The 23385-nt window shown below is 47.1% G+C and overlaps 3 protein-coding genes across 3 annotated transcripts in view; 2 read left to right on the top strand and 1 right to left on the bottom strand.

Annotated features, from left to right (window-relative positions):
- Positions 1-22643, top strand: part of Igfbp7 (insulin like growth factor binding protein 7) — a 61649-nt gene extending 39006 nt beyond the window's left edge. Inside the window, exons 2-5 of the mRNA XM_051170713.1 lie at positions 14332-14441; positions 19564-19680; positions 20256-20382; positions 22389-22643. Of these exons, the coding sequence (XP_051026670.1) occupies positions 14332-14441; positions 19564-19680; positions 20256-20382; positions 22389-22408 (374 nt within the window). The 3' untranslated portion in view covers positions 22409-22643. The remainder of the gene's footprint in view (positions 1-14331; positions 14442-19563; positions 19681-20255; positions 20383-22388) is intronic.
- LOC127210933 (ATP synthase subunit g, mitochondrial-like) lies at positions 16582-17014 on the top strand. Its single transcript, XM_051170714.1, has one exon. It carries the CDS (start codon positions 16602-16604, stop codon positions 16911-16913), a length of 312 nt encoding a protein of 103 aa, XP_051026671.1. The 5' UTR covers positions 16582-16601; the 3' UTR covers positions 16914-17014.
- A 33-nt stretch (positions 22644-22676) lies between the features above and the next one.
- Polr2b (RNA polymerase II subunit B) overlaps positions 22677-23385 on the bottom strand; it is a 38155-nt gene continuing 37446 nt past the window's right edge. Inside the window, exon 25 of the mRNA XM_051170146.1 lies at positions 22677-22818. Coding sequence (XP_051026103.1) covers positions 22729-22818 — 90 coding nt within the window. The 3' untranslated portion in view covers positions 22677-22728. The remainder of the gene's footprint in view (positions 22819-23385) is intronic.

The raw sequence follows: 23385 nt of genomic DNA, 5'->3' as shown, positions 1-23385 counted from the left end.
AGACAAAACAACAGGCGTGTTTGCAAATACTGACCCTTACGTTAAACATTAATTGAAAACACTTAAGACATTTCATTGAAGAAGAGCTGGGTTCCTCAGTTTGCCATTTTAAAGTTACGGGTAGGAAGCAAACCATTTGGTGGAGTTGTCATCTGCCCAGCGTGAGGGATAAGGAGGGTGTTTCTCAACTATTTGGAGTTTAGAATCCAAACTTCTTACCCTGACCCAGTCTGCTAGCACCCATGAAGTCATCTCGAGCCAAAGGGTAGATGATAAGCTATCACCATAGTTATGATTCTAGTAATTTTAGACCTTCTCCAAGATATGAATACATTTGTTTTCCTTTACATCTTGATAGGTTGTAGACACAACCCACCTCCTTGACCTAACACTGAAGCTCTGCCATCTAGTCTGGCCGTTTCCTTCCTCGAATACTTTGGCCCTCCAACCAAACCAGACTTGGCAGGACATCTTAGCTGTACTGGACCAAGCACCACGTGGCAAAGAGAAAAGTTTTGTTCGGGCTCAGAAAAGCCAGATACATATCCATTTACTGTCTCTGTGGCCACACAGAAGACACCCGACACATTGAAACTCAGTTTCTCTATCTATAAAAGAGCTTAATTAGCCCTCAAGATTGTTATGGAAATCAAGATGAAGTAGTGGATGTCTATAACTCATATCGAGTGTAAAACCCAATGCCAAAAAAAATAAAATATTACAGTCACCAACATCTTCGAACATTCTGGTCCCCTGCCTGGAATTTCCTTACCTATCTTCATCCACTATTTTAAACTTTTAGAACATTTATTTATTAGTAGTATGGAATGGGAGTGAGGAACACATATATTTTCAAAGCTCTTTTCCTATTGAATAAATCTGGTTCTCACGTACTCGATGAGAATATTTCTGTTTGTTTAGTTTTTGCTGTTTTGAGCCCAGGTTGTCCACCAATTCATGATCTTGCTTGCTTGGCCTCCTAGAGTTCTGTGATTATTAGCATGTGCCACCACACACAGCCAAATATGTTTACATCTACGGTAGAGGCAGCGACAGTCTATCTGTGTTACAGTTGTCTGTCTATTTGCCTGTCCACACTTCTTGGATTATAATCCTAGGTAGGAAGCACAATGCCTCCGTCTTCCTACCCTTCACGTCAGCCAGCACTTAGTTCATGGCACACCTTTGTGAATTCCTCCCTTCCTGCTTGTCCTTGCCTGTCTAAGACCATACAGTGCGGAAATTTGATTTACTTGAAGTGCTAACCAGCCTTTTCGTTGGCTGTGACAAATACCTGAAAGACACAGTTTTAAAGGAGGAAAGACTTGTTTGGGCTCATGTTTCTGGGCCACATCATACAGCAAGGACATGATAGAACAAATGGATTCACCAGATGGTGGCCAGGAAGCACCCTATGTCTTTTGTCCTTTGGTGGGCGTTCTCTGAGATTCTTCTAGTTTCCTTAGAGGACTTAGCATTTCTTCTCTCACATTCCTTAGGAAGGAGCCAGAGGTTAAAAATATATTTCAAAGGCACATCACCTTCAACCAGGTCCCACTTTCTAGCATCTCCTCCTTCTCCCAATAGAGCAGCGCCAACCAGGGACCTTCACCCATGAACCTGGGCACAGCCATCCCCAAACCATAGCACATGGCATTCCATCAACTGTTACATCGTTTCCCACAGGTCTCTTCCTCCCTCCCTCCCTCCTTCCCTCTCTTTCCCTGTCTCCATCCCTCACTCCCTGTGTTATCTGTCTCTCTTTCCATCTCTCTTTCATCCTGTCTCTCTGTCTCTCTGTCTCTTTGTCTCTCTCTCTGTCTCTGTGTGTGTGTGTGTGTGTGCATGTGTGTATGTGTGTGTGTGTGAGTGTGTGTCTGTCTGCCTGTATGTATGTATGTATGTATGTATGTATGTATGTATGTATGTCTCTGTCCCTATCTCCAGGATTTACTCTGTAACCCTGGCTGCTCTGAGACTTGCTACATGTACCAGGCTGGCCTTGACTTCCGAGATCCACCTGCAGATGAAGCTTGTGATCAATGTGACCTTGATGCTTGAAGCTGCCCAGCTTAACTGAACTCAGGGATCCGTGCATTGTCATTGCACCCCAGATTCCTAAAAGGGTCACGTAGTTTCCTGAAGAGATTCCCTGAGAATGTAGCCAAGAGACGTGAAGCTACAACTTCAAGACTTTGGAGACCACTTGAATCCCTGTGCTTATAAAGCAGTCTCTTCTTTATCTGTGTGGCTGTTCTAAAAGAGAGACCTGTGAAATCCCACCTGTCTAATGAGGAAACGATTTTACTTAAACCAACGCCACAAGGATAGAGATGGTATTCGCTCCATAAAGAGAACCCTCTGGAAAAGGGCTGGCTCCATGAGGGACCCAGGCACACCTGACCTTTGGTGCTTTGCATTCAGTTCCCCTCAATCCTTCTAAAAGTACTGCATCCACCTAGGCCTGGTGCTGCAGGCCTGTAATCCCACACACTCTGGAGGCTGAGGCAGGAAGATTGCAGGTTCAAGTCCAGCCTGGGCTACAGACTAAACTCAAGGCACTCAGAAAAAAAAAAAAAAAACTGTTTTCTAGTTATGACAAGCCACATAGGGAGATCACAGTGACACCCAAAGCAAACATACAGCAGCGTAGTTCAGACGAGACGCACCCAAGGCCTACACAAGAAGGGTTGGCCACAAAGAGAAGCAAGACCTCTGTCCCAGGCTAAGCCTTGGGAACAATAGTAGACAATGCAGAACATGGAAGAAGAAAAGCTAAATCCTACTAGGAAACTGGGAGAAAATCCGAGAACACTTCAGCAAAGAATAGAAAACAGAGGGTGTGACTTGGGGGCAAATAGCTGAGAGCTTGCGGTTTTTGTGGGCATCGCAGAACGACACAGAAAATAGCCAGAGGGCACAGGCTGGGATGGAAAAGCACTGAGAACAGGGAGAGCTCAGTTATGCACGGCTGATTCATGTCTGGGATTGTCTGCCAAGCAGTTGTAAGCATGGAAGTTCTAGCTGAGAAGGAGATTGGTGCCTGGCGGGTAAAACATCAGCCAGTTTAGCAGGGGCCGCAAACCGCTGTGCCTCCGGAAGCCTGATCCCTCTTGGCACCACACCTCGGTCCTCTCAAAGCCAGAAGGTACCCTAACAGGCCACCTGACAAGGAGGGAGCAAAGCGGCGTGGGAGGGGTTGGGGAGCAGGGGGTGGGGTGGGGGTGGGATACCAGGAGCGATGCCCACGGGCTCACAGGGAGAAGCCCCATCTAGACCCAGACTCTAGAGCAGAAGGTCAAGAGGGCAGGAATGGGGCAGGGTGGGATAGCCAGTGAACCAGTGCTTCCAACTCACAGAAATGAAAAATGGCCAATAATAAGGAGAACGGCTCAGACTCAGAAAGATCAGCGAACTCGCTGCTTCTAACAAACAGTGCCTGGACAGGTTAAGTAGACAGAACCCGCTGTCAAGTCTCCGTACCCTTCACCCAGAGCCAGCTCACTGGGCTGTCCCCATGCACCTTCAACACTTGGACCTCTGAGTGGGACTTGCTTCTCAGTCCCAGCAGCAGCCCCCACTGTTCTTTCTCCTACCCTGTCTTTCCCCTGTCCCTTCCAGCTCCCCACCTGTCTTCTGCTCTCACTACTTCCTGCCTTGCAGCACTCAACTGAAACTTCCCAGGGCCAAACCCCACAGCAGAATGGGGCATGTGGCCCAACCATGCGTGTTTTCCAGGTACTAGGAAGAGAGTCTAATGCACAACTGAATTAGCAACCGCTGAAGAGGAGATAGACATGTTTTTGTGTTGATCCCAAGTATAGGATGAGGAGCAGAGTAGTGAGAGAGCGGGATGTTTATCCTCTTAGAAATTCAACCACTTCCCCGGGGGAGCTTGGATGTTGCCAGCTGAAAAAATCCTAGTAGAGACTCTGAGAGAGAGAGAGAGAGAGAGAGAGAGAGAGAGAGAGAGAGAGAGAGAGAGAGAGAGAGAGAGAATGTATGTGTGTGTGTGTGTGTATACACACACACATATACACACACACACATGCCCAAAACAAATTTGACGCGCCTAGAGAGAACTGCTCCAGGGAAGGCTTCAAGGCTTTGGGCTCCCGCTAAGGCTCTGGGCCTCAGCTGCTGTTCTAGGTTCCAGCAGCAACCCTGGTTGAATTGTGGGGTTGCTGAGGGCCTGCTGAGTATGACAGGAGAACAGTTCCGAGGAGCCGATCTCCTTAAAGTTTCATTATTGTGTTCTTTAATCTCCTTTTCCTATTGTTTGTATTAGTCAGGTTGTAAGTGTGATGCACTTTACTAATGAGTTCATAATAAAGTATAATTGTTAAAGAAATTGAGCCTACAAACCACTGGTTAAGATCCTGTGGGCCCATACTTACATGGCTGGAACCTCCCCCAGCTGGCCCAGCCCATCCAGAGGCTGAACTCTGGAAACAGATTCTACTGCACAGCAAATTTTTATCATCGGGAACCAAGGGGTTCCTAAAATATGAGTCTCCCTCATGGTTGATCCAGTCCCTGGGATGCCAAGGAACTTTATCCTCTACTGATGGCCCATTGTTCTCAGCTCCTGTGACCCTGCTGTTGCTAAAAGAGCAACATACATATTTCTCCCCAGAGAGGAGGGTTCAAGGACATGTATTTGTACCCAGCCTGCAGCCCTTACTGGTCAGTGCAGAGCCTCTTCTGAAATGGGCAAGCCCCCAGATCACAGAGCCATCCCACTCGGGTACCAGAGGACTCCAGGATGCCTAAGGATGGGGGAGGGGGGCTGATATTGACTCATAGATGCGGAGTTTTGGGAGCTCTCCAGGCTTCTAGAAATCCAAGAGTCGGGAAGTGTCTGCGTGGCTTGGCTCTTGGTACTTCCGTCCTGTGGAAACCTCCCCTAGGCAGTCCTGTGCTTGCAGAATAGGAAAAAGTGATCATATATCGGAACACCTTGGGTTTATGGTCAGCCATTCGTCCAGGCAGGCCTAAGGAACTAGGGAGTCTTCCTCCTCAAACAGGCACACTCTGTAAAGTCAGCTCTTCCATCTGCCTACACCGAATAAAACCCAGCCTAACTGAACGTGTATGGACATGAGTCGGTCACGTGTTAGGGTGGTAGTTAAGGGCTACGGCTTGATGGGTCTGTGCTGAATAAATTAGCTCAGCACTTGGCTTGGCTGCAGCCCAGGCCTGTCGGAGCCCGTACCTTGCTCACCTGGACATTCCTTGTTTGACTTAATGCAAGGTCCCTCCAAGGAGGATCCCAGATCACATGTGACAGAATCATCCATGAGAGGGGCTCAGACCCTTCTAGAACATTCTGGAGTAGGCTTGGGGGCGTGGGGACAAACTCTGAATTCAGGCTCTTTGTCAGTACCCCACTTGTACTTATGGTAGATAGACCCACAAAAGAAAAGGGAAGACAAAAGGAAAATCCCATCAGTGTGGTCTGTTCATAAGCAGCAAATCGCAAGAAGAAGCAATTTTTCTGTTCACATTTCCTGGTCTGTGCGAACCTTGGGAAGGGATTTGGAGCTATTATAAGATGCGTGGTCTGAAGAAAGACATCTGAATACTGTGTCTATCATAGAGAAAATAGGCTACACCACACTCAGGGAGTCCTCAACATCAAACACTGCAGCCAAAACAGGGTGTCTCCCCAACCAGGCAGTGTCATTACCAGGGTCTGGGTGTGCTGTCACCAGGCTTTGCTACATCGGATAAGTGGGCGCCAAAGGACCAGGCCTGCACATACAAGGCTGGGATGCTTCCATTTTTCTGTCTGATCTGGCCAGGGGATGACATTCCTCATGAGCTACAGCAGCTGTGGGGTTCCCCGTGTGGAGGGAGAATGAAAACTGAATCTCTTCCCTAGAAGGGAACCCACATGGCCTTCCCAGGCTAAAATGGAAACAGCACGGTGCTTGCCCTAGGGTGCTGCTTAAAACTCCAAATTCTTGGTCCTTTCTGATGCCTCCTCTCTCTGCCAGGTGATGCCTCAGACTCATTAAAAAAAAAAATCTAAACGTTGTGAGTCCAAATCCAGCAGAGCTGTGAGGGGGTGATGAGGGGTGCATGTGGGCAAGTTGCCGTGATAACCATGTATGCAACTGTCATGAAGACAGTTCATGGCTACTGAAAACATGTGTTTAACATGTCAGTGCGGTAAAGAATGCCACCAGCACCTCTTCAGTTCTGGGAATGGTGGCCTCCTCTAGCCTTTTAGGCCCCCAGCTTGTAACAGTTTTTCTTGTCCCCACTACCCAGTTACTAGGTCCCTCTGCAGGTTCTGCGGAGTAAGTCTTCATCTTCCTTTGCCCTCCAGACCCTTAGTCCTCAGAGTGTCCTCATCCTTCAAGGACCTCCATTATCACCCCTTGAAAGGCCACTTGAATCCTGTCACTCCTCATTCAGAGAAGCAAAGGATTGTCAGTGCTGAGATCATAAGCAACAGCTAATACTAATTCACTTAAAGTGCTCGCTCATGCACTCCTAGTGTTTTGCTTATGGTCTAAACTTGCTGAGCTGCCCCCAATCTATTTCTAGGGGTGGAGGGGAGCACTCCCACACACTTTTCCCACCAAGCAGTGTTTTGGCAGGGCCCCATCACTCGGAAGTATCGGTACCTTATTTATACTACAGTGTTAATGATTGCTAGGAGCTATTACTTAACCATATGAGTTGTCCTTAAACTGAAACTCTGAATTGCACAAGGTCTGTGCTGCTTAGGATCAAGCAATGTCTTCTCCTGCCGTTGCTGACCTCAGCTGACCCCCTTGAGATTGTGTGCGAGATTCCCATATCAGCTCCTGCGCCACCCCACTTCTGGAAGTTCCCAAAACGGCTTGCCTTGCAGATGGCTCTGCCCTTTAATTAGCTGTACAGTTGCTGCTTCCCCCTGCTTAATATCAGGAAGCTTCTACTTGCTTCATCCCCTTCCCCCTCTGGGCCTTAGTGCCTTCCTACTATTCTTCTCCCATTTTGAACTTTTGTTTCATCTTTTCCCCTTGGAAGTGTTATCGGAATCTCATCTCAATCTAGGGACGCCTGCCAAGCTGTCTGAAATGCCTCCATGTGTGGAGGATAAAATCTTCCTGAAGCCCCATTTTCCCCATATTTGGTGTGAGTGCCCACACCCTGTGAACTATTCTAGGGCTCAGCATCATTTAGAACCAAGCTAGGTTTGCACCCCAGCTTGGAGAAGTCCTTACACCCAGCTGTATATGCCGTGTTAACATACACAGCGGGCAGCATAGTATGGAAATAGCAGCCACTGGGGTGCAGAACGCTCCATTTTGTATGTGAGGACGATTGACGAGCCTTCTTCCTGCCCTCCCCCCCCCCGCTCCCCCTCCCCCAGGGAATTGGCTTTGAGTGATGGATTTCAAATTAATTCTATCTTCTGGTGACCTCCTATACCAATTGGTTGGTTAGTGGGCAGCAGCCAAAAAGCATAGCATACTGCAACGGAAAGTCAAGTGGAAGACTAAACAAAATCACAACGGGTAGCCAACCAGCTGGTAAGAGGCGTCTATGACATCACTTTAGGTAGATAGCAATGGCACAGGGGTACGTTTCATGACAGTGTCGATCTTCTCAGCTCTGTTTGTCTAACCAGGGACTCTGAGACTGCTAACACATTGACACTGTGTTAGCTCTCCCTCCCTGCAGTGAACCATGGAGAACGTCTGATTTCACAGTTCCTGGATGTTCAGATGCCATCAGGACACTGTCATCCTCATGGGTCCAGCCAGGAAAGCTACAGGGGAAAACAAAATGCTAGACTGTGTGGAGTGAGCTCTGAACCCAACAGGACTTTAGGGAAGAAGTATGTGGGGGCAGCAGCTTTTAAAAATACCCAAGAGGCAAAACCGAGCATGGTGGCGCACACCTGTAATCCCTCACTGGGGAGGCAAAGGCAGGTGGATCTCTGTGAATTTGAGGCCACTCTGGTCTACAAAGTGAGTCTGGGACAGAGAAACCCTGTGTCAAAAAAGAAAAGAAAATTGCCCAAGGAGAAAACCTTCAAGAAAGGGAGAAGATGAGAAGGCTATCCCAAGGGGAGCATGTGTCAGTGTCAGCAAAGATTCTAGAATGACATCAGACAAGTCATGGAGGGCAGGTGTGACTGCTGGGAACAGAGAGTGAGCCTGGGCAGAATGAGGAAGAGTGAATTGTTAGAGGGGAAAATCAGAGATGATGGAGGGAATGAGAAATGCAGGAAATCCAAAATCACATGGCCAAACGTGATTCTGGAAGAAGAGCCTGTAGGGGAGAATTTTATTTTTGGCCATCTTTAGGTTAGGTGGACTATATATCCAGCCTCAAAACTAAACTTCTGACTTTTTCTAAGACGCTTTAGATTTTTTTTTAAAAATTCGCTTCCTAGGGATTAGGTGAGACTTCAGTGTGCTCCATTGACCCCATCCACGGGAGAGTGAACTGGTTAACAAATTGTACTCAGCGTGCTTGCGCAGACACAGGCCTCTACTTGACCTCTGTATGTTGCATTATTGTCCAAGACCAGACAGTAGATCTCCCCCCCCCCCAAAAATAACCAACTTCATGTTGCCGGCTGTGTTCTAGAACACTCATGAGAAATAGGTACAACCTTCAAAACCCCCAAAGGCACCCCTAACTTCTTATTCTGTAGAAATGGCTCAGTGGCTTGTCTAAAATCGTGAGCAAGGATCCAGAGCCAAGTGTTCTATTCCCAGGAGAGCTTGGTGTGGTGGGGACAGCTCCGGCCATGGCAGGGCCTTGTGATCTATAACAGGCCGCGGCATTGGTCACACACTTCTTGTGCCTTATCCCTCCCTGCACCTTTTTTTTTTTTTTAATAAGATAATGAGTTTTAACTCTATCTTCTCTTTTACAACTGCCTTTCCCGGCTTCTGCAGAACCAAGTTGCAATGCTCTGTAATTCTTCCATCTCTCTATTTTTGGTGATATCTCAGGACACTCTCAGGTCATAACCTGGTAGTCCGAGTCATTTGTCTGAAACATTATTGGAGGGGACAGTGCAGATGCAAGCAGAGAATTTACAGGAGGCTCCTAAGCACTTCTAGGGACTTCTAGGGTGACACTGATTCACTAATCACATTTTAGCTTTCTTTCAAATGTACAATATGGTTCCTCACTCCGGGATCCACTGGGGATCTGGTTGTCTTTCCTCATTCTCCTCGTCCTCTACCTCATGCCTCCCTCTTCTTTGCCCTCAAAGAATGATTCGAAAGAAAGAAAGAAAGAAAGAAAGAAAGAAAGAAAGAAAGAAAAGAAAGTAATATTAAGATTTGAGGGCAGCTGGGCATGGTGGAGCACACCTTTAATCCCAGCACTTGGGAGGCAGAGGCAGGCAGATCTTTGTGAGTCGGAGGCCAGCCTGGTCTACAGAGTGAATTCCAGGACAGCCAAGGCTACACAAAGAAACCCTGTCTCAAAGAAACAAAACCAAAAACAAACAAGCAAACAAAAAAGATTTGAGGGCAATGGTTAAGTCTTTAAAAATAAAGAAATGAACTTGAAAGATAAGTATGCAAGATTGGAAGCAAAAGAGATTGGGTAAGGATTAACTGAGTTGTGTAGGTGAGAGAGCAAAGAGGCGTGGCCTGGTTAGGACACAGACATCTGAGATAGTGAGCTATGGATGAGCCTGAGGTGGACAGAGCCTCGTGGTGGACATTTCCCTATGCCTGGCAGCACTGTGGCAGCTTGGCTCTGTGTTGCCTGTGTGAGTAAGGAAGAGACAGGCAGTGAACAGCCAGACATCCTATAGACAGGATATTTGCTAGACAGATGTTTACCACCCTAAAATCCTTAGTGGAACAAGAGCGTGGAGAAGCAAATAGTTTATCTTGGGTTTGTCCCTATGCATTGAAAAAAAAAAAAAAAAACCTGGGATTTTCCTTTTTAGTTGGAATCCAGACACAGAGGATAACTTAGGCGCCAATATCATGACTCATGAACTGGCCTTGAGAATTGATTTTGAGAATTTTGCATCAGAAAAATCAGCTGAGAGTGAATTGAAGTCTATCTTTTATCCTTCCTTCCTCCCTTCCTTTCTTCCTAATGTCTTTATCCTTTGAGATAGAAATACATCCTGAATTTTCTTTGGCTTTCTTGGAAGAAAGAATGGAAAGAGAAGTTATTTCATAAAGATAATAGAGATATTGAGCTGAAGCAGAACAGGACCTTTGGGAACTGAACTCTGGGACACCCAGGGAGTAGAAGATGGCTGTTGGCAGCGTGTTGCTTCCCAGTGGAATATGTGCAGTAAGGGCCTTTCTGCCCGCAGGGGGGGGGGGGGGCGGGAGGGTAGGGGGTGGGGCAGGGGAGTCACGTCATCTAGCAGCTCTGCGTCATCTTCTCTTTCCACGCAGGAGTTACCCTGTTGGTGTCCCTAGGTCCGCAGTAACATTTCCTCTCACCGACACCACGCATCTTTCTATAATCCACATTGTGCCTTTACCAAGAGTTTCCCAGCCCACGTTTATAATGCGGGCCTGGAGACCTCGCTGTGGAGGACAGACAGACAGACAGGCCAGAATAGAGAGTCCAGATGCAGATGCACATGTGTGTGGCTAATGGGTAGACCAGAGGGGCATTACTAATGGTTCGGCAGGATAGACTGAAGCGATTAGATGGCCTTTGGGGAGTTGGCCTGTACATCATAAGAGAAGCAAAAATTAGTTCAAGATTAAACAAAAACATACTTGGAGAGGACTCATATACAAAGACTGTGGAAGAGAACAGAGCTCTTTAGAGCATTAGGCCAAAGTTTATTAAAGCATAGGCCAGGCATGATAGGGCAAGCCTTTAATCCCAACACTTAGGAGACAGAGGCAGTTGGAGCTCTCTGAGTTGAAGCCAGTGTGGTCTACATAACGAGTTCCAGGACAGCCAGAGCTACCCAGGGAAACCTTGTCTTTAATTAAAAAAAAAAAAAGCATAAAGAAACCCGTGTGTGAATCATATTAAAAGGAAACTCGGGCATGGCATTCTTACTTGTAATAATAATACTCAAAAGGCTGAGGCAGGAGCATCACAATCATGAGTTCCAGGCCAACCTGAGGCTACATAATGGAGGCCATGTCTCAAGAAAACAGGATAAAGAATAACTGCTTACAGACTGTGAGGGAGGTCTGGGGCCTGTCTCAGAGGCCCCAGACAGAGTGCACTGCTGGCACTGTTCCTGCTCCTGATGGAGGCTGGTGCACCCAAGTATGACCCTGGGAAGATGAACGCAGGTTCCGTAACTGACATTCTGGTCCTCACAATAGAACCGTTCCAGTATTCCTGTGAGGCTTTGCTTCAAGAGCAGCAGCCTTTCCCCACCCCATCCCATACCTCACCCCTCCCCTCCCCCTCCCCCTTCCCTCCCCCTCCCTCCTTCCCTCCCCCTCCCCCCCCCAGCTCTTCAAAGCCTTAGCATACTAGTATATTTTTCCCAGAACTACCTCTTGAGATCTCTCAAGGTCTCAGTCAGGCTGCCCCAGCCTGTGGGGGGGGGGTGGGGGGGGGCGGGAGAGGGAGCTCACAGAGGTAGGAGAGAGTTCAAAGGCCTGCCAGATCCGGTTTGTGTGGCCTTCAAGGCCTGGGGGTCTCAGAAGCCAAGAGGAAGCTAGGGAGAGGGCGAGTCCTGAGTTCTATTATCAGGGCATTCAGACTAGGAAATGTCTGAGACACAGCCAGAAACATACATATAAACACAGCTTAGCTCATGTCCACCTCTGCCAGCGCTCCCAGCCAAGGTGTATGGCCCTCGATGCATAGCGAAGGAGACATGAAATAGATGTAGAGCTCTCAAAACTGTAATTGTTTTGTACATTCTTACAAAGGGAGGGGAAAAAAAATATCCCAAGAGATTTTTTTTTTTTTAAGCTTCTAATCCTTGAGATGAGTGGGAAAATCTTGCATACTGGGCTCATTTCCTTGCTGTGTCAAGACGTTACTATGCACTGGAAATAGATGTTGGAAGGGGAGAGTCCATGTCCTGTGAGTGCTGATTGTGCAAGTAGGCTTTCCAGGCCAGGAGGTAAAGGCTGTGCCTTTCCCAGGACCCCGGGGCAGGATGACCCTGTAGTTAGATATTTAACTAGGTTTGAAGACCCCCAGATGGAGGGAATAATTAACTTACTCATTCCAGAAGCAGGCCAAAACATCCAGGAGGGCGGAGCCTGGCTCGGCAGCAGTAGTGTCCCTCTGTGGGAACCCAGGCTCCCAGCTCTGTGTTCCTTCCAAGGTACACTGTTCCAAGTCTCTCTTGAAGGGCCGTGACGGCTGCGACCTGGCATTCAAAGTTAGCAGATGGGAGGTAGTAATTGCTCCACTAAAAAGGAGGTGTGTGGGATGGAGAGATGGCTCCGTGGGAGCTTGGGGACCTGCGTTGAGGCCTCTGTCACTCGTGCACAGGCCAGGTGTTGTGGTGTGAAGCTGTTGGCTTAGCACCAGCCGGTCCAGGATAGGCCGATCCCCAGAGCTCATTAGCCAACAGGTCTAAGCAGTTGGTGAACTTCAGGCTCACCAAGAGAGCCTCTCTCAAAAGTAAGGCGGAGAGCAATGGCGGAAGACACTCCAAGCCCGCCTCTACCTTGTGTGGGCACGTGTTCACACATGTGTACACACGCCCAAAAAAAGTAGATAAATGTAATTTTTAATATTCAAATGTTAGAGCAATATAATATGTAAAAGACAGGTATGCAAGCCTTTCCTGCAGTGTTGGGGAGCAGGCCCACCAGGGGGAAGAAGCAGTGAGCAAAGCCATGACTCTTTCCAGGGAAGAAGCAGTGAGCAAAGCCATGACTCTTTCCATATCTGTTGACTTCAGGAGTTGGAGTTTGAGGGCCAAACCAGAGCTGTCTACTGAGTTTGCTTCTACTGGATCCAGAAAACCGGTGCCAGATTGGCATTCTGGGCCTTTCTCCTGATTCCTCCTTACCTGCTCATCTCTGTCTTCCGTTGATTAAAGCAGGAATCAGCAAGTTTCTTCTGCAAAGACCCAGCTCACCAACACTTAGGCCACACTGTCTGGAATGCACACCACTTTGATCCTGGCAGGGTGACATCTGCGAACGAGGGGATGAGGCTGTCCCAGTAACATTTATGGACATTAAATGTGAATTTCTTCCAGTATCCTCCTTTTATTGTTTCCCAAGCATTTGAGCTGACTGTTCTTTGCTTGGAGGCCATGCAGACATAACTAGGAAGCCAAGTTTGGTTCATGGGCCACAGCTCACCAACTCCATATGGTGTTACAGCATAAGGGATGCCCACCATGGGTGTTACAGCATAGGGATGCCCACCATGGGCGTTACAGCATTAAGGGATGCCCGCCATGGGCTGATTCTGAGTAAGGACCTTTCTACTCAAGGATAATTACTGAGTTCCAGAACTTGAGGGATGGAGGTACCATCTGGCCTCTCTTGGCTGGCCCCAGACATGCTCACTCTCTTTAGCACGTACCATGAGGGGGCCCCCTTTACCAATGCTCCCTGCTGGGAACCCAGCCACTGAGAACCTTAGAACGAGTCCCCTCGGGCTTTCTCTGTATTAGCCTTAGCTGTCCTGAACTTGCTTTGTACACCAGGCTGGCCTTGAACTCACAGCAATCCGCCTGCCTCTGCCTCTCAAGTGTTGGGATTTAAGGCGTGTGTCACCATGCTTGGCGTCTTTGGGGTCTTGGTCCCAACATAAGGCAGCCACTATTTTGAGCCTCTGCTTTCTCCAACACCATCTTACCACTGGCCTTGATGCCCAGGCGCCTTCTTCTGTACCTCCCAACAATCCTCAGGACAGCCATCTTGAATCTTAAACAAACAAGAGTGCCTGGGTGCTCTCAGCGCATTTTCAAATAACCTCTTAGAATTTTTTTTTTCTTTTATTATACAAGGAGTGGGTGTTTGTTAGCACCATCTTCTAAGTCAAGATGCTGGTAACCAAAGGAAGAGAAACATTAAGCATTTCAGAACCGAAATTTCTCTCTGCTAATGGAAAAATCCCAGCTAATGCAAAACAGCTGGTAAAATAAAACTCATTTAAGCTTGGCTGGGGAAAAGAAGACAATTTCATTTGCAGCAGATTTTTTTCCTACTAATTGTGTTTGTTGTTGTTGTTGTGTTTGCTGGTTTGCTTATTTCCATTCTTGTCTTCCCTAAAAAGAGTGTAATACCAGGCTGGCGACAGGAAGAAGCCGGCTCGTCTGGCCTCTGAGATGCCTTTGATAATCCACACAGGGAGGACCTCATGAAGAAGCACGTGAGTGCTAGGATACTGGCTGCTGCTGAGCTGCTAAAACTGGACTTGGCTTTCTGGCTTCTCTTGTAGGTCCTTCTATAGTGACAACTCCCAAGGATATCAGGAATGTCACTGGTGCCAAGGTGTACTTGAGCTGTGAAGTCATTGGAATCCCAACCCCTGTCCTCATCTGGAACAAGGTCAGTAGCACAGGCTTCAGGAAAACATCACAATACCTAGACCACTTCTCTCTGCACAGCCCCAGGTGGCAGGAACGCACAGTTCTGTCGGCACCGCTGCCTGCCTCCTCAGAGGTGACGCCTGTGACAGCTGATACCACCTCTGCTTTACCAGGCACCTTCCTTGGCCTCCGTCAGTCCAGACCCTGATTTTGTTAGCAGCGTCCAAGCAGGGAGCCTGGGGAGCTCACAGAATCATGATGGACATCGTTAGTTACTTGTGTATGACTGTGGTGGAAATTCCTGGCAGAAACATTCAACTCGGAAAAGGTTTGTTTGGGCTTCCAGTTTCCGAGGGCCACAGTCTACACAGCAGGGAAGGCATGGTGATATCACCCAGTCCATGGTGGCAGGGCCATATATAAGAGGCTGTGACGTGAGGAAAAATCTTCAAACTCATGCTAAGAGAGGACATTTAGTTTAAGAAAAACAGCAAGTCGGGTGTGGTGGCGCACGTCTTTAATCCTAGCACTTGGGAGGCAGAGGCAGGCAGGTTGCTGTGACCTCGACACCAGTCTGGTCTACAAAGCTAGTCCAGGACAGCCAGGGCTACACAGAGAAACCCTGTCTAGAAAAACCAAAAAAGAAAAAGAAAAAAAGAAAGAAAAACCAGCAAAATCAGACACCTCCTTTTTTTTTTAGCTAGTTTGCTTCTTCAGAAAGCTTGTTGTTTGGTCAGAGTGGTGACCTCTGGGACTCTGGGAAGGGTTCTGTCATCAAAAGTCTCTCTGTAACAGGTTATAGAAATTCTAGCTAAGGGGCAAAACGAAAGAGAAAAGAAAAATAAGGCAATTACAGCCTCTGGGCACCCAAACGTGATCAGGACTGAAATTCTTGATCTCTGTTCCCAATCTGTTGGCCTCACTTTCTCCTTGAGAAAGCTTCCTCCGCGGAGGGCAGAATTATCATCTCAGTTTAAAGACATCACAGGAGGCAAAGCCTTCGCTGCTGCTTGGTGAGATTCTGCCTCAGACCTGATCAGGGCTCCCGGCAGCCTCTGGCGCCCCCGTGTGGCCAGAGGGATGCGGCCACTACGAAACCACCTGGCTTGAGTGTGGTTTCCAGGAAACGTCTGGACCGCGGTGTGGTCAGAGGTGACTCAGTTCTAGTACAGCTGAAACTTCAATAAAGGAAATAATGGGATTTTTCCTCTGAAAATTGTGCTTAGGAGAGAGACATGAAAGGGGAGCAAGCCATGGCAGCAGTGTGTTCGGCTGTGTATTTATCCAGACCTCTCCCCCAGGCAGCTTAAGTTTCCCAAGGCTTATTTGAGGTCAGTGGCTTGTGAGGGGGAGGAATGTAGCCTATAGTTTCCAAGGAAACCCAGCAAGAAGCTCTGTTGCTTCTTTATGGGACCCCAAGGAATTTACAAAGTGATTCAAGGACCCTTAATGTCAGAGCTTATAGAAAACAAGTTCTTCAAGCCTCTGTGGGACCCCAGCAAGCACACACCATCCCAGGGGAATGAGTTGGCCTCAGGAGCCTTTGAGGTTTTGGGGGGCCTCCCAGGGCTTCTCTAGGAACACCAGACAGTCATCAGGGTAGGGAGCTAGGGGTCAGAAAGAGGGAACTGAAGCAAAAACAAGCAAACGAAAAAGGTTTTCAGTTCTTGGGTCCTTGTTTGTTGTTTATTCTTTGCAATGCTGGGATTGGAGTTAGGGCCTAGCCTGTGCTGGCAGGAGCTCTAGGCAGTGTCATCTGTGGATGGAGCCATTATCAAATGGTAGAATGCTTGCCTAGCACGCATGACGCCCTGGGTTGGATCCCCAGCACGACATGAGCAGGACATGGTGTCACACGGCTTGCCGTCCCACAATTCTCAAGCGATAAAGACAGGAAGATCATGAGAAGTTAAGGGTATCCTCAGCTATATAACAAGTTTAAGGCCAGCCTGGGCTACATGAGATCATGTCTTAAAAAAAAAAAAAAAAAAGCAAGGAGTAAATACTATAGTGGGATGCTTCCAGATTTTCTTATACTTTTACCTAGTGCCCTCACACATGACCTAAAGCAGTGGGTTTCAAACAACAGCCACAACCGATCAAGGAGACCTGGGAACTAGTATCAGAATTGCTTCCGGCGTCTTCATAAGAAAATGTGTCGGACCTTCCACCTTAGGCCATGGCGAAGTTCGTCCGCAACTTCGTAGAGAAGGCTCCGGCGCTGGCAACTGCTGCCGTGACTTACTCGAAGCCTCGATTGGCCATATTTTGGCAGTACGCCAAGGTTGAGCTAGTTCCCCCAACCCCTGCTGAAATCCCTACAGCTATTCAGAGCATAAAAAAAATAATTGAAAGTGCTAAAACTGGTAGCTTCAAACAGCTTACAGTTAAGGAAGATGTTCTGAATGGCTTGGTGGCCACTGAGGTGTGGATGTGGTTTTATGTCGGAGAGATCATAGGCAAGCGTGGCATTGTCGGCTATGATGTTTGAAGACCAATTTTTAATATCTGATTTTGAGCTCTGACTTGGGTGTTCTTGGACCATGTGTAATGAGACTGCTATCTGAATAAAGTACTAGCTGTGAAAAAAAAGAAAAAGAAAACGAATATGTGTCAGGGCTAGAGAGATGACTCAGTGGTTAAGAGCACCATCTGCTCTTCCAAAGGTCCCAGGTTCAATTCCCAGCACCCACATGGCAGCTCACAACTGTCTGTTACTCCAAGATTTGATACCCTCACACCGATGCACATAAATTTAAAATAAATAAATAAATAAAAATATTAAAAGAAAATGTGTCAAAGCATCACATTTACTACTTATCAAGGTATCATATCACACCTCCATGTGTCCCAAATCTCAACATCTTTCAGAAAGCATTGCATTATTTGGGCCATGCAAAATACCTGAAAAATCACCGACCCAGATAGTTACGTAGGCCTTTGTTTCCTCTCCTGCAGCCAAACGGTCAGGAATGCAGAGGGATTCAAGGTCACGTGCTCTTTCAAACCTGGGCTTTGAAACAGTGTTTGGATAAGAGTATCAGGTCTGCAAGTGTGATGGCAAACGCCTGTAAGCCCAGCAGTCTGGGCACAAGCCCAGGTCTATGGGCTTGAGATCGGTTTGGTCCCAGCACCCAAGTCAGGCAGCTCACAACTGCCTCTGCCTCCCTCTCAAGGAGATCCAGAGCCCTCTCTGGCACATCTTCTCATGTATTCCTCATTTACAATAACAAGATTCTGGAAGAATCTGTTAGAACCAAAGTACACTCAGAACTGGGTGTCATGGCTTCTATTCTGGGGAAGCTGGTGAGCTTGAAGTCAGCTTGCACTACATATCAAGAGATCCTTCAAAATAGAGTAAAATAAAATAGCTAGAAGCCTAAATGACTTCTTGGTCTCCCTTCTTGGTCTCCCAACTGACTATTTGTGGGTAAGTTTTTTTGGTCGAAGGGTGGTGGCGGTGCACACCTTTAATCCCAGCACTTGGGAGGAAGAGGCAGGCAGATCTCTGTGAGTTCCAGCCCAGCCTGGTCTACAGGGTGAGTCCCAGGACAGCCAGGGCTACACAGAGGAACCCTATCTCTTTTTTTTTTATTATTATTATTGTCAGTGTGTGTGAGTGCACGTGTGCACAGGCACACACACGCATGCTAAGCTGGATAGCTAGCTAGCCTCAAGGATCTTCCGGCTCTTGTCAGTGTGTGTGAGTGCACGTGTGCACAAGCACACACACACACATGCTAAGCTGGATAGCCAGCTAGCCTCAAGGATCTTCCGGCTTTTGCCTACACTGTGCTGAGATTACAAGCTCTGGTGATACACAGTATACTTACCAAAGTGTTTTAGCTTTTGACTCAAATACTCCCCAAATACTACCTATTTTATTAACATAAACTGTTTCACCAGCTGCTTGGGAAATTCACAAGGATGGGGGTGGAGAATGGCTATTTACACACGTCTTCATGGCTTTCATTTGAGACACTAAATATCAGGTTTCCTCTCAGTATTGGGGGAAACATGGGGAAAGCCTAGAAAAAAAATGAGCTAAATGTTTGCTTTATCATAGAAGGAGAAGGGAACCCCTGACACTGAGTCTTTCTCATTACAAAGACAATCAAAATAAACACTGGCTTGGCTCTTAAAGAGGCCTAGGTAGAATTAATTAAAGAAAATTGTTTCACGGATTTTTTTTATAATTTGGTAATTGCAAGCCTTAAAAATATTTGTACTGAAACTGAGCTACTATATGTGAACCCAGAAAAGGCTTTTTCCTTGTGTTCTTTACATATTTTCCAAAGTTCTTACTAGTATGCCTTGACCTTTAAAATAGTTAGGGGAAGGACAGACATGAAGTAAGGATTGGATGTAAACCAAGGGACGTGAATGTCCCCTCACCCACAGCCTTCTGACTCCCGCTGTGGTAGGAACAGAACAGGCAGGTTTTATCACAGAACACACAGCGTGCGTGCGACAGGCATCTGTGACCTCAGGTTTCAGGACTGTCTCAGGAGTCCTCAGCCCTCGGAGGGAGGAGGAGGCGTGTGGTAGACTCGGCTCTGGGCTCTGGCTGCTTCTCTTTGATGAGGTGGTTACAGGAAGAAGCCCCCCCCCCCCCCCCCACCAGGTCCCAAACATCAAACTAGCACTTCATGACAGCTTGCCGGTAAAACATGACACGGCGGACAAGGAAAGGCCCGGCACCAAGGATCAAACTGCCCAAGGGCACTAGTGAGTGAAAGCAGCCTGCAGCAGGGTGAACATGCGTACTCCACGAGTTTTCCAGAAAAAGCCTCAAACGTGTTTAAAAGCCAGGTGTGGTGGTACCCGTTAAACCCAGCACTTGGAAGACAGAGGCAGACAGATCTTCCTGGTCTATATAGAGTTCCAGGCCAGCCAAGGCTACATAGTGAGACCCTGTCTTAAAATTTAAAACAAAAACAAATAAACAAACAACCCCACATTATGTAGGTAAAATTGGCAAGAAACAATTCTGTTTGCTAAGCATCCAGAAAAAGAAGGGTCTGAGTAAATTGCTGCATTTAATCTAATTACAAATCACACCTCAGGCAATTCTAGGAATGTGGCATTTCCAACTTGATGTTTTCTGACAGGGAACTGAGCCTCTCCTTTTGTTTCCTCAGGTAAAAAGGGATCACTCTGGAGTTCAAAGGACGGAGCTCTTGCCTGGAGACCGGGAAAACCTGGCCATTCAGACCCGGGGCGGTCCAGAAAAGCATGAAGTAACTGGCTGGGTGCTGGTAAGTACCAAGAGCCGGCAGTAGTTTCATTTTCAGGAATGGATATAAGGGTTTGGCAAAGGTGAGGGTCGCCTGCCTGAAGTTATTTCTCTCCCGTTTCCTCAGAGCAGCCTGGCATGTCTTCCAAGATGTGAGCACAGGAACTAATGGAGGAGCTGAAATTACTTTGTTTAAAAAAAAAAAATATATATATATATATATATATATTTTTTTTTAAGAGAATTCTGTTTGACAAAGTTCCAAGCAGAAGTCTCACACAGAAATGACTCAAGCACTAATTATAGTTATTGGTTGACAAGTATGTGAGTTTGCTTAACCTTTGATTCTGTATTTGATCATAGCACCCAGCAAGGCTTCCCCTCCAACAGGTGTGTGCACCCATCCAAATTTAACTTTCACATTGTAACCCAAAGACACCCATGGCATTGGCATATGGCATCTCCACAGGCTCCTGGCACAGGAGTTCACTGCGTGTAACAGCAGCTCCACTCCCAACCCTCTGCTCATCATAGGGACGCTGGGTGTAATGGAAGAGAGACCTCCTCAGAGACCTAAAGAGCATTTATCTTTCACAGGTATCTCCTCTAAGTAAGGAAGATGCTGGAGAATATGAGTGCCACGCATCCAATTCCCAAGGCCAGGCTTCAGCATCAGCCAAAATCACAGTGGTTGATGCCTTACATGAAGTACCGGTGAAGAAAGGTACGTACGCCATCTTGCCAGTTAGAAACAGGTGGGGCTTTGCTTAATAATCAAGTATCAAAGCAGCATACATAACTAATAAAATCCTGACATGTACGAAATCCAGAAAGGCGATAATCGTATGTAATTAAAGCCAGATCACATGCCTCCAGGAGAACATGTGGATGGCGGAGGGCCAGAGACTCAGAAGCTTTCTCATTTCCCAGAGAATCCCTGTAACTTTTACGTGGCATTTTCCCTTTGTTATAACTATGATATTCAACCATCATTTAAAAGGGAGTGATTATGGTCAATTTGGTCCTTTACTTTGAGCTTTTAAGAAAAAATCTGCCTGCTGGGCATGGTGGTGAACGCCTTGAATCCCAGCACTCAGGAGGCAGAGGCAGGTGGATCGCTGTGTGTTTGAGGTCAGCCTGGTCTACAAAGGAAGTCCAGGACAGCCAAGGCTAACACAGAGAAACCCCGTCTCAAAAAACAGAAAGAAAGAAAGAAAGGAAGGAAGGAAAAGAAAAAATGTGCCAGGAGTAGTGGCACCAGCCTTTCATCCCAGCACTCGGGAGGCAGAGGCAGGCAGATCGCTATGAGTTCGAGGCCAGCCTGGTCTACAAAGGGAGTCTAAGACAGCAATGGCTACACAGAGAAACCCTGTCTCAAAAAACGAAAAAAGAAGAAATGCTAGTCATGTATTGCTCTTCCAGAGGAAGTGAGTTCAGGTCCCAGTACCCACACGGGGCAGCTCACAGTCGCCTGTTAACACCAGCTTCAGGGCTCCTATGTGGTCTTCTGGCCTACAGGGGCAGCCACACCAGTATGGAGTATATTCACATAAAATGCACACATATGCATAAATAAGAAATAAAAATGAGTCTTAGAAGCAAGCTAGAAAAGAGAGCAGGTTGGCAAACACTGTTCTGTCCTATTTCCCTGCTAAAAAGCATCCCCGCGAAGAATCCAGCCTAGTGTCACAGCAGTGCTAGTTCACACGGAGACTGCCGCTGGCGACGTCTGCCCAGACACTGCCTCAGACTGAGAAGAACAAAACTTACTGTCGGCCTTTTGTTATATATCACTTCACTGGGCAGACCACTCTGCTGGGCAGCGGAAGGGATTAGCAAGTAGCAGTGTCTTCGGTCAGGAAGCTTTCCAGCAAGACGTGTGGTAAAGCCCAGCAGTGAGACAGCTGGGAGCTGGTCACCTGTCTAATCTCAGCGCTAGGACCTCCTCTTCCACCTTAAGCTCTGAGTGCGAGCTGGATGCAGAGGTCCTTAGCCTCTCTGCGTCACAACTTGAAAGATACGCTTGTCTCAGTTCTTGGGAAAGCCCCCCTTTCACACATAACCAACACAGCAGCATTGGCTCTCAAACTTAAAACTATGTGGAGCTCACACTCCACAGGGAGCTCCAGAATGTCACTGATATAGTTAGCATCCTTTATCCCTGTATTTTTGTTTTCCTTTTTCTCTCACCCCCCTCACTTTTTAATGTGTATGGGCAGTATATCTACCTGCATGCAAGGCCACACCACATGCATGCAGTGCCCTGTGAGGCCAGAAGAGGGCAGCAGATCCCTCAGGACTGCCAGGTGGGTGCTGGGAATCCAACCCGAGTCCTCTGGAACAGCCACTCTTACTAACTGCAGAGCTACCTCTCTAGGCCTTTTGTTTGTTTTCTTTGAGGTCTCATGCACATGCCCCTAATCCCAGCACTTGGGAGGCTACGGCAAGAGAGACATGAGTTCAAGATTAACCTGGGCTACCTAGTGAGAAAACTCTCTTAGGACAAAATAAAAAGAGAGCGAGAGATGAGGAATGAGGGATGATAGGACGGATGGAGGAGGTCTGACCTTTCGCTCCTGGCTGTAAACAGTCCTCCTGTCTCAGCCTGAATACTAGGTCTCCAGGCACATTACCATGCCCCACCCCCACCCGAGAGCCACATAATTACCATTGTCATTGATTGCCAGTCATGTCCATATATGTACTAATTTTTGTTTCTTTTTTAAACAGGTGAAGGTGCTCAGCTATAAACCTGCAAAATACATTAGCCTCTGAGGCTAAAAGTGCTCCCAGACAACTGACAACTACAACCCCTATTCTTGCCTGACAATTTTCTTTTAACCTAATAAACTAACACTTTATTACAGCTAGCTAGTTTTACAGAGAAATCAAAAATAACACTTTAAGACTATCTACAAAAATTTATTGTTTATTTACAGAAAAAGCATGCATAGCTTTAAACAAAACAAATAAAATTGTTATCACAACAGCACATTTTGTCATTTTTTAAATAACAATCACGGAAACAAGATACTGATATATGCACTATCTCGCCGTGAACTTCCGACAATTAAACACTCATCATTCGAGGTGCAATACTCATGGACATGAGCTCCTGGAACAGCAGTTTGCATGCGTAAGGCATTCGCACCAAAGAAATCTGCAGAGAGAAGAGAAAGAGCAGTCAGCAGACCTGCACCCCAGACTCCACTCTGTACCCAGGCCAGGGTAAAGATCTGGCTCTTCAGGAGAGTGAGGGGGCTGCGTGTGCTCATCCTATGCCTCGTGCTGGCTCTCTGTCCCAGCAGACTTTGTCATTCCTACTTCCTGCCAACAAATTGTATATTCACCCTTCCTAACTGTTAAGTTGTACATAAAAGGCTTAAGGAAAACTCCTGGTTGGCCTGGAGAGATGACTCAGCAGTTAAGAGCATAGGCTGCTCTTGCAGAGTCTCGGCACCCACATAGCTACTCACAACTGTCTGTAACCTCAGTCCCAAGGGGATCTGATGCTCTCCTCTGCCCTCTGTGGGCACTGTACACAGATGGTATACAGACATACATACAGGCAAAACACCCACAAGCACATTAAAAATTGTTTAGAATTCCTTATGCAAGACCTTATTATTTCAGAGATGAACAGCTTGAGAAATTGCTTTTAAGCTTATTTTAGAAAAGCCAAACTGTCTTTCCTTGTAAAACTAGTAATCTTAGAGACCTGCTATCA

Source organism: Acomys russatus, chromosome 28, assembly GCF_903995435.1.
Source record: "Acomys russatus chromosome 28, mAcoRus1.1, whole genome shotgun sequence".
In the NCBI taxonomy this organism is placed as follows: domain Eukaryota; kingdom Metazoa; phylum Chordata; class Mammalia; order Rodentia; family Muridae; genus Acomys; species Acomys russatus.
This window is presented reverse-complemented; position numbering and strand designations above follow the sequence as displayed.